The 12,088-nt window shown below is 35.7% G+C and overlaps 1 protein-coding gene across 1 annotated transcript in view; it reads left to right on the forward strand.

Moving 5' to 3' along the window:
- The window catches only part of LOC150079438 (activating signal cointegrator 1 complex subunit 2), a 167,230-nt gene that overhangs the window by 22,111 nt on the left and 133,031 nt on the right, over positions 1-12,088 (forward strand). The window contains exon 4 of the mRNA XM_090383069.1: positions 11,139-11,210. Coding sequence (XP_090239195.1) covers positions 11,139-11,210 — 72 coding nt within the window. The remainder of the gene's footprint in view (positions 1-11,138; positions 11,211-12,088) is intronic.

Consider the following 12,088-nt stretch of genomic DNA (forward strand, 5'->3'; position numbering starts at 1 on the left):
ATTTTATTAGTACACAAAATAATAGATAAATAGTAAGTGCAGGCAGAGATGAAAGCAATTCTTGCACTGCTTCTGTTGGGACATGCCTAAAAAGCAAGGTGTCAGAGATTGCGAGGTCTGCTCAGCATTCTCATGGGACTAACAAATACATGGGCTGTGTCAAGATCAATTTGGTGTGGCATAAGTATTGGGAAAACAAAAATAAGAGTAGGAGTGATTATAAGCCAAAAACCTGTGATGAATATAATGAATGACTATACAGACAAATAGTGGGCCAGTAAATTAGAATGCCATATGATGGATGATTTTAACTTTACAGATACTGACTGAAACTTGTGGATTGGTCACTCACCCGGTAGTAAGACTTTTGTGGTTTATTGGATGACTGTTTTCTACATTAGCAAGTTGGAGAGGCAGTGAGAGAAAGCAATACTCTTGATCTGATTATCAGCAGTGACTGTTTTTGCAAGAATATCCAGATAAAGGAACCACTGGGTTGCAGTGATTATAATATATTGATGGGATCTTCTTAAAGATATAACTATTGTCAAGAGTGAAGGAAAGGGATTTTGCTTTTGTAAAGGGAACTACAGTGATCTAACAATTTTTAAATCCTTTTCAGTGGGTCCAACTGAAAATGGGAACCATTCAGAGAATTAATCATAGAATATACTACGCTACTAACTAAGAGATATTGTTCAAGGTTTAGACCCAAATGGGTGTCAGGTGAGACTAATGTAAGAGAAGAAAAATGCATGGGATGAGTATAAATTAGAATGGGGTACAAACCTATAGTAAGTTCAAACTAACCTGCAATCAAGTCACTGTGGCATTTTACTAAATGGGTTAAGCAAGCTAAGGCAGATTATGAGAAGAATTTAAATGACTTAAAATGCAAAGAAAAGTAGCAAAGAATTTCTTTGCTTATGTTAACACTAGAAGGAAAGGATTACATTGGCCTGCTAGATATGAATGGCATGACTGTTGATGATCCTGTTCAGGTTGCTGACAAGCTAAATAAATATTTGCATCTACATTTACTTGCGAAGAAGTTTTTAGGGATGGGACTACCAGAAATACATCAAGTTGTAACTTTAAGCCAAATGATTTCGTGATAACTGAAAAGGAAATGGCAGAGAAATTGTTGAAGCTGAACGTAAATAAGACACCTGAGGCTGATGGGAAATCTGTCCAGTTAAGTTAAAAGAAGCATCAAAAGAAATGAGCCAACCTGTGACCATAAGATTAAGACAACATCCTTAGATTCAGGAGAGGTCCCTATGTTTTTCAGACATGCAAATGTTTTCCCATACAAAAGAGATCAGGCGAAGTGAGTAACTACAGACCTAATAGCTTGACTGCTATTTGACTGAAATTAATGGAGTCACTGGTTAAAGAAGTAATGCAGGGCCCTCTAGATAGAAATGCAATTATATGACAATGACAATCACAACATGGATTTGTTAAGTGGGATTCTTGTGTGGCTAATCTGATTGGATTACTGACGCATTAAAAATGAACTAGAGCAAAAAATTATTTTGACATTATTATACTTCAGAAAACTTTTGATAGTATTTTATGTTTTATGATTGCTGTTCAGATTGCTATCAGGGAGTAAGCTACTGCTATGGGTAAGGGGGGGGGGGGTTGAGTGGGAGACCAGAGAGTGGTTATTAATAGACACTGCTCTTCTTGGAGGCGCCTCCGTAGCCAAGTGGAAAGGAGCAGCAGTGCGTAGCACACGCTTCTTGATTAGATCGGGGTTCGAGCCCACCACCACCAAATACGGAGGATGCGGAAAGGTCAGGGAATGACCACCGCATATCCCGGAGCAATATGGCCTTAGTTGCTAATGCTCCTAAAAACCAAAATAACAACAAGCTCTTGTTTGTTATTCCACAAGGTTCGGTGCTGGGTCCATTGCTGCTTTCTATATTTATTAATGATGTTGATGAAGGCACATCAGGCTTCATGCCCAGGTTTGCAGAAGATACAAAGGTTGGCAGAATGATTAATGCAGTATGCAATGTGCTACTGCAACATGATCTAAAGAAATTAGATGTGCTAAGAAGTACCAGTTGAAGCTTAACATTGACAAATGCATGGTACTGCATATGGGTAGCAGTATTCCCAGTAACATACCAACTGTGTGGTACCACACTTATGGTAATAGAGAACAAAAAAGTGTTGTGGGTATTTGTGCAGTCAGATATGAAGTTCTCTGAGCATTGCAGACAGGCTGCTAAGACAGCTCATAGGGTTTGGTCAGTAATATGTAGGAATTTTGCCAGCAGGGATAAGGAGGTGATCAAGATAAGGTCATTGTATAAAGCAATGTTTAGGCTCCATCCCAGTACTGCATACAGATATAGAAGCCCCATTTTGGGAAAGATGTGGATCTGATGAAACAGGTGGAGAAACAGGGAAACTAGATTAGTCAGGGAAACAAAAGGGTGCTATTAGCATCTGGAAATAAGCACCTGCAATGAGATCTGATTGAAGTACTTAAGGTTTTGAATGGATTAAGTAAGTTAAATGTTGATAAGGTAAATGTCCTTACTCATGCTTACACATAAGTGGCATAAATTGAAGTTGAGGAAGAATGGTTGCTGGATAGATGTGTAGAAATTTGCTTTCAGCCAGAGGGTAGTTGATTGTTGGAACAAACTGCCTTTTGATGTTATGGAGTTGAATAAATTTGAGAAATTAGACAGATTATTAGAGGGGATGGACAGGTGATGTAGGAAGTTTTTTTTTTTATTTTTATTATTATTATTTATTTTTTGTCTGATGCTGTATAAGCTTTCATCCATTGCCAATATCATCTATATAATATATAATATCTTAAAAATATTATGCCTAGTTGCATTTAGTCTTACTTAAACATTGCCAATATTAATGTGAGTGGGCATTCAATAAATTTTCTACCTAAGGTACTTCACATAGTTATATTTCAATCATTCATGATTTATCATGTTCCTACATATCTCAACTTGAATCATACTAATTTTGATTCCACTATGTTTTTAGGTTGTGCTGTTGTAACAGAAAGAAGGAAGATGCCTATATCAAATTATGGATTTGCTGAAATCAGAGCATCATTCAGTCATCAAGTTTCTCACCAAAGAAGGAGACGTCTCCGTAGCCAGGTGGGAAGGAGCAGCAGTGCGTAGCACACGCTTCTTGATTAGACCGGGTTTCGAGCCCGTGACCACCAAATACGGAGAATGCGGAAAGGTCAAGGAATGACCACCACATATCCCCGGAGCAATATGGCCTTAGTTGCTAATGCTCCAAACAAACAAATATCAACATCAACAACCAAAGAAGGAAATAGGCTAAAGGCCATTCATGAAATGGTGGCTGTGTATGGCAACAGTTCACCTTTAGAGTACCAGGCGAAATTCTGGTCAAAACAATTCAAGTCGGCTAGAAAGCCCATCAAAGATGATCCATGTCCAGGAAGGCCTGTGACAGCGACCACTCCAGAAGTGTACCAAGCTGTGGAAACCTTTGTGCTGAATGACATGTTTAAAGGTGTCCCAAATCTCTAGGGAATGTGACATGTCTGAGGGAACAGTTATAACTATCCTCCATGAACATTTGGAGATGACTAAGATCAATGCAAGATGGGTCCCCAGATTTACGGTGTGAGAAGAATTTAGAGGTTTATGGAAGGGATTCTGAAACTTTCATCTACAGGATTGTTATGGGTGATGAAATGTGGGGTTGCTGATGCAATAGAAGCACGAGGATTCTCCCCCACCCAAAAAATTTCGGACACAGCCTTCAGCTGGCAAGATTATGGGCACCATTTTTTGGGATACTGAAGGAATTTTGTACATTCACTACCTGGAACACAAGCAGTCACTGGGAAGTCATATGCATCCCTACTGTATAACCCAAGGGATGTCATAAAGGAAAAATGCCATGGAAAACTTTCCAGGGCTGTGCTGCTTCATTGCAACACACCAGTGCACAGGTCACATGCTGTTGCTGCTGCTTTGAGGGATTGTGACTTTACAGAACTTACCCATCCACCTTACAGTTTGGATCTGGCCCCCATTGACTATTTCCTGTTTTGACATCACTTTGCTGTTGATAATGAACTGAAGTCTGCTGTTTCTGCTTTCTTTAATGGACAGGACAAAGAATTTTATTTATCTGGTATTTCCTCATTGCCAACAAAATGGAACAAGTGTATTGAAGTTTGGTGGGGGGGGGGAATTACATTGAAAACTAAAACCAGATTTTTGCCTCTATCTCATTTCCTTCATAGGTAGGTAGATAATTTATTGAATGCACCTTATATTACTGTAGAAGCACATTAATACAAACTTGTTTATACAAGCACATGCTCTTTCTAAAGGATAGGCTTTATATTACACATTCAGTTATTAAAAATTTGGTAAATATATATTACAAAGTCAGTTTTCCCACAAGAAATAAATTGCTAATTTGATGTTATACAAAGTTTGATACAATCTTAATTAAACACCCCCATCCCCCAAAAGAAACATTTTCTGTTCAAAGTAATCTTGCAATGATGGAAAATTAAGTGAAAAAAAGTATTACTGTTCTGTTATGCTGCAATATAGATGGCAGTGTAAAATTGCACCCATTTGTGATTGGAAATTTTTTCAATCACAATTAGGTACAGTTTTGATTCAGTTACTGCACTGCAGCAACTGGATCAAAATATTATTATAACCTCAAGAGAGCATATAAAGACTGTCTGATAAAGTACTTGGTCCTCAACATAGGAGGAGGGAACAATCTGTAGCCAGAGTGGAACATCTTTGATATATGTTATTTTCTGGGACGGTATTGCTTTAAAAACTTTACATCAACTGCTTTACAAAGAATGGCTTTGTTAAGAATATTGAATAACATTGTCCAGAAAATGAATGTGATGGGATGGGAACACCAATGCCGATGTCAGAAGAGCTGCTGATCACCATGCAAAATGAACTGTGCTCTACTTAAGAATTAAGAATACAGGTAAGGCAAATTGTGCAAATGAAATTGAATCCTTTCATTAAATCAATTTATTAAAGAGTTAATTGGTTTCATGTTTATTTTATTATTAATACTAATCACAGTAGTTTATGTAATACTAATTATATATTTGGCGAAGGTAAAGAAAGCTAACACGAGAACCACCGGAAACTTCGGGAAACTTTTAGCAGTCAAACACTTTTCCTAGTACAGCAGCATCTCCCTGCATTCTCAGTAAACAGATGGTGTGTGTTATCGGTAATGGCAGTAGAAGTCAATAACGATGTATTGATTAGTTTTTTCTCATTATTAAAAGCAGATTATCGGAGTTCATGAGTGGAATGCCTTCACATCTGAAATTTACTTATGGGTACACCCTCCAGATTGCCTCAGTCTTAAGATTTTATTCCCCTTTCCCACTTACTGATAGGAAAATGACTTCTACTGCAACTACCCGATAACACACACCGTCTGTAGAATTCATTTTCGTATCAGTTTAAAACAGTGGGAAGAGGGGATAAACACCCTAAGACTGAGGCAGTCTGGAGGGTGTACCTATAAGTAAATTTCAGCCCACTCATGAACTCTGGTAATCTGCTTTTAATAATAAGAAAAAACTAATCAATATATCATTATCGACTTCTACTGCCACTACCAATAACATGCACCATATGTTTACCGAGAATGCAGGGAGAAGCTGTGCTACAGGGAAATGCTTTTGACCGGTAAAAGTTTCCCATGGTTCTCGTGTTGGCGTTTTTTACTTTAGCCATATATTTTCATTTCAATTATTTTTTCTTTTCTTGTGGCTTCTCTTATAAAATGTAAACAAAATATTCTTATTATTGTTAGAAAAAGAATACATTAATATTAATAGATATGTACCATTTAAAAATGGCCAAATTTTAAAAACCTTATTATTACAAAAGCTGAAAATTTTGGCCCTCTGAACTTTTGTATCAATGAAATTCTGCTATAATACTAAAATTTATAATGCACTTATGATAGAATATTTATTGAAATTTTTTTCTTTTCATATACAGTAGACTCTCGATTTTCTGAAATAGATGGTAAAAAAATATTCTCGGATAATCGATTTCCCGGTTAATCCAAAAATACAATAAGTTCCTGACATACGTAAGAGATACATTCCAGTACTTCTTACATAAGTTGAGTTTCACATAACTCGGGAATGACTAATAAAATATTGCTACTATATCCCCGATCTGCCAAAATTACAAAAACCACATAATATCCTCAGAAGAATGAAGAAAAATAGTTATATATTTTTAATTAGTTCAATTAAAAACTTATCTGAGGACAGTGGTGAAGTAACTGGAGTGGCACATAAGAAAAGAAAACATAAAAGGAAGAAAAAATGCATGTTATTGAACTGTAAAAACTGATATGTATTTCGTAGCCTTGGTTATTATTATAGTTGATTTTCATTGGTGCTGACCGCTTCTCGTATTGTCTTTCTCCTTTATTGTGTTTATCGTTGCCACTGACAAATCTGAATTCTGTGTGATACATGTTATTAATGTTTGGCCATTTTCATACATCCTTATTATTTTAATTTTCTGATCCAACTCAATTGCTTTCCTTTTCTTTATAGATTTACTAGTACTGCTGTCACTTATTCTCTTAGTCAGCACCGTGATAACGGTCAAAATGAAAATTTTATGTAAAGAACTAACTTTACAGGGTTAAGGCAAAAACTCATTATTATCACTCCACGCAAGCTCACATTTTACTAAAGCACATTTCTGGAGGTCAGTGCCATAAAACAATAAAAACAATTTGCACTTTCTGGTTTATTGGGCTTTTCTGTTAGTGCAATTCATTATAAACAGGTAGTAAACTCGATCTTATTGAATTAGTGATAATACTGATAGCTGGAATTCTGTGGGTTTTTTACGTTATTATAGTGAAATGTGTGTCCCCTTCACTGAAATCTTTGGTCATACAAAAAAATATATAAATAACGTAACATAAGTCCGAAGCTACATAAATTGGGGACACTGTATTGAAAAATGTTCAGCAAACTACGTAAAAAGTATGGCAATAGATAGAAAAAATGAAAAAAAACTTACCACGCACTACCCGCATGTCCAATACGATGCTTCCCTTTATTTTTTACAATGTCGTATATGGTTTGGTCACCAACATTACAGTGGTTCTTTAGAGATTTAACAGATGCACCATTTTCAAACTTTGGAATAATTTCAAGTTTTTCTTTAATTGAAAGCACAGCTCTTGCGTTTGCCCATTTTCGCGATTTCTAAACGAAAAAAAAAAAAATTTTTTTTTTTTAAGTAGTATAAAAAAAAAAAATTTCAACCTTTCTGACATACATAACGAAACAAAATTTGTCCTTTTGTGGTGCGACAGAGCACAACAATCGACGCGATGCACTAAAACAAACTAAACATTTGGTCTCTTTTTTTCTCTTTCTTTTTTTGAGCGGTGGGTGTGAAGACAGTGGGGGTTGCAAGATAATAGGTACACTAATCTCCCAATGACAACTTATAATGCCGCTTCTTGTCATTTATTTACTTATGACTTGCAAAACATTGTTTATACCTATTCTATTTATTACTTGAATTTTATGATTTCTGGTTTATTTTTTATTTTTTTATTTTTTTTAATTTGGAATCGTGAAGTGTCCCGGTTAATCTGATCCCGGTAAATCGAGAGTCTGCTGTACTTGCACACATACAAGGGAAGATTACCTAATTTCATCTCTTCCTTTGTGTTTCCTCATTTAATTCTTATTTAAGTTGATTTGCTGTTTTCTGTATTACCAATCATAGGATGGTTTTCTGGTTAGTAGAATTTGAGGTCACCTGATAATGACCTACATATGATGGGAAAGTAATAAGATCAATTTCTCACTGTCTTAATCATGCAGTGCAGTTTTTCTTATGGTTTTTGTGTACTGTTTGGTCAAAATTGGCAAATCGTGCATATTTACATTTTGAGTTTTTGAAAAGAAAACTTACAGATTTGCCAATTTTTATGGTAAATACACTTCCACATTGAGACATTGTTAATAAAGGAACAAATTTGCATTGCATTGATAAACAAGCAACAAGGAATGGTTACATAATAAAAGCCTCCCATGTACACATATAACATCAGTTAGAACAATATCATGTCATCTATGCCTGTAAGTTGTGGTTTTGTGACCGTCTACATAAGTAGTACTGTGTATGCTTATCACTTTCTTTATAGTACAGTATGATAATATGTTACGATGTGAAGTGAAATACTTGAATTACAAAGTATGAGGATCAATATGAAAGTAATTGCCTCCTAATTTTTTGATTTCAAATGTGACACCGTCGATCATTTTGCGTGTCACTGAGTGGTCGCTAGAGGTCTCTAGTTCCACCATACTGAGCAGAGCTGTAATCAGTCTTATAAGTGCAGTACACGGATAGTTCAAAATGGTGGCTGGTACAAATATACGTATCAAACAAAGAGTGGTGATTGAATTTCTTACCAAGGAAGAAGTAATGTCTATCGAAATCCATACTCATCTAAAAAATGTTTATGGTGACAATACTGTATATATGAGTACAGTTAGACATTGGGTAAGACACTTTAAAGAATGGGGAAGGTGGCATTGTTGACAAGCCCCGAAGCGGCCAGCCAGTAACGTCAGTGACAGCAGACAACAAGAGCCAGATCAACATGCTGATCAAAGAGGACTGCCAGATCACAACTCTCGAATTGTGTGATGCAGTAGGTATATAGAGAAACCTGCTGTGATAACCATCATAAAGGAACTAGGGTACAACCATTTTTTGGACCACCAAAAATTGTGGTCCCAAAAATGGTGACACATGACTACAAAGAAGCCATTGCAAAACTTGGGTGCACTGTTCTTCCTTACTCCTCTCATAGCCCGGATCTTGCACCTTCTGACTATCACCTCTTTGGCCCGCTGAAGGATGCACTCTGTGGAACCCATTTTGTGGAAAACAACCAATTCAAGCATAGTGTTCGCAAAGCCCACTGGAGCAAGAGTAAGGACTTTTACAGAATTGGAATACAGCTTCTGACTCAGAGATGGCAGAAGTACATAGAAAATGATGGTGACTTTGTAGAAAAATAAGTGTGTTTTTTAATGATTGAGGATTAATTGGTGTAAAAGGCATAGTTGTAGGAATTAAATTTTCTGAGTTGAAAAATAGGAGGCATTACTTTTGTGCCACTCCTTGTAGATAGGTTCTAATGCAAATTTTACTGTAATACACCACTACTTGAGATGGAAAAAATGGCTGTGGGGGGTGGTGAATACATGATTAAGCACAAACTTGAAAGGAAAAATAGAAGTAGGCAGACAAATGCCAGAACATATGGTATCTTGATTGATGGTGATATTATCTGTGTTGCACTATAGAGTTCTACATTTTATGGATAAAAAAATATATAAAAACTAAAGGAAGAGATTTCAGTAATTTATTAAAAACCATGTGTATTTCAATGTTTATTTATGCAATTCATTTATTGAAATATTGATCAAACCTCCATAGGGTTAATAAATAATGCAATTCTGTATCATACTGTGTTTATTAGCATTTTCACTATTTTTCTTACCTGTATTTGAAACTCAAGTATTAGAATAACTCATCCCTTTATTATTGCTTAAATTTATTATTTTAATTATTATACAAAATTCAATATAATTATTATATTAAAATTTTTCCCTTGAGAAAATCCTGTGAGTCACCCAGTGAGGGTTAAGGCACATGATATTGAAGCAAGATGAAAAATAATTTAATCTGTGATTGCATTTTTTGCATTCTGTTAAGTGTTCTGTTAATCTTTTCGGAAAATTAAATGCATTAGGCATAATCCTTATGGGTTTTGATAATTAACTATATAATATCGGTGTAAATACACCATAGTTAACCCATAGATTTGAGCTACGATTGTAGCGTAGAAGGCATCGTTTTAATTGTATCTCATAATGTGGTTGCCTTCACAACAAGATAGCTACTATTGAATTACTTCAAATAAATAATGCTTCTCTAGTAGAGAAGACTACTGTTATTTATTTACAGCGTACCACCACCCAGACGATTGTTTCGAAGCTTATTGGCTTCGTCATCAGTGGGCGGGTTGGTAATACAACAAGCCATCTCAGTTGCGAAGTTATATCCACATTATGAGAGATGCCAGAAGGGTGTGGTGGTAATGTATTTGGAAAATTAAATGCACTAGGCATAATCCTTATGGGTTTTGATAATTAACTATATAATATCGGTGTAAATACACCATAGTTAACCCATAGATTTGAGCTACGATTGTAGCGTAGAAGGCATCGTAGAAGGCCCTTCTGGCATCTCTCATAATGTGGATATAACTTCGCAACTGAGATGGCTTGTTGTATTACCTACCCGCCCACTGACGACGAAGCCAATAAGCTTCGAAACGATCGTCCGGGTGGTGGTACGCTGAAAATAAATAACAGTAGTCTTCTCTACTAGAGAAGCGTTATTTATTTGAAGTAATTCAATAGTAGCTATCTTGTTGTGAAGGCAACCACATTATGAGATACAATTAAAACGATGCCTTCTACGCTACAATCGTAGCTCAAATCTATGGGTTAACTATGGTGTATTTACACCGATATTATATAGTTAATTATCAAAACCCATAAGGATTATGCCTAGTGCATTTAATTTTCCAAATACATTACCACCACACCCTTCTGGCATCTCTCATAATGTGGATATAACTTCGCAACTGAGATGGCTTGTTGTATTACCTACCCGCCCACTGATGACGAAGCCAATAAGCTTCGAAACGATCGTCTGGGTGGTGGTACGCTGTAAATAAATAACAGTAGTCTTCTCTACTAGAGAAGCATTATTTATTTGAAGTAATTCAATAGTAGCTATCTTGTTGTGAAGGCAACCACATTATGAGATACAATTAAAACGATGCCTTCTACGCTACAATCGTAGCTCAAATCTATGGGTTAACTATGGTGTATTTACACCGATATTATATAGTTAATCTTTTCATAAGAGTCAAAATAGAATAAGGATTGCAATATTATATTATTTATATAAAAGTTTCATAAACGTTTCCACTCCTGAATGCTTTATTTCAATCATAATATATAGGTTCTGGTCCCAGGTAGTTTACTATGAAGAAGTCCATAAATGTTTAGAATCATACCTTTCAGATGCTCCAAGGTAAGTTATAATTTTATATAGTTATAAATTTGTAGATTTTTACACTTTTTTAAAGTTCATTTCATATAAATTTCAATTCACCATTCTTGTATTTATAATACTCTTCTGGGCTTCATCTCCCTATTAAAATATTTTTGAGACAATTTAAGCTCACAAGCAGGCTGCCAGTGGCCGTTTTTCTCTGAGTAATGCTGTTCTTACTGCTTGAGCCATGCTATCCTTCCTGGCTCTTAATATTTCATATTCATTATTATATTAAATCAATAATAATAATAATACCAAAACTATTACAAATTTTAAAAACTATAAAAGAACACTTTAAAATAAGCTCTGGTACTATTTATAATTCTAAGAATTTAAAAAATAAATACTTTAGCATTAGCATTAGTAGAGGCATTTGATGCAAGAAAGCAAGCTTATGCAGCATCAGCCAAAAAAAAAAAAAATAAATAAATAAATAAATAAAAAATAACCACTTCCACTTCACCCCTCTGTTTGTTCGAAATACCTGTCCAGCTGAGCCTTAAACTTATTTAGGCTATCAACTTTCACGACAAGGGATGGAAGTCTATTCCAGCAACCAACCACCCGCTGGCTAAAGGCAAATTTCCTCACATCTATCCTACATCTGTCTTTCCTCAATTTGAATTTATGCCCTCTCAGGTGATTATTCTGAGCAAGAGGAAGAATCCCATCAGCATTGAGCATGCTCAAACCATTCAACGCTTTATACACCTCTATCAGATCACCTTGCCGGTGCCTAGTCTCCAGACACTGTAATTTGCAAAACGTAAGCCTTTCTTCGTAAGAGCACCCCTTTGTTCCATTCACTAATCTTGTTGCCCTTCTCTGTACTCGTTCCAGCATCTCTACATCCT

Source organism: Mastigoproctus giganteus, chromosome 10 (genome assembly GCF_048544385.1).
Source record: "Mastigoproctus giganteus isolate SK-2022 chromosome 10, ASM4854438v1, whole genome shotgun sequence".
Taxonomy (NCBI): Eukaryota; Metazoa; Arthropoda; class Arachnida; order Uropygi; family Thelyphonidae; genus Mastigoproctus; species Mastigoproctus giganteus.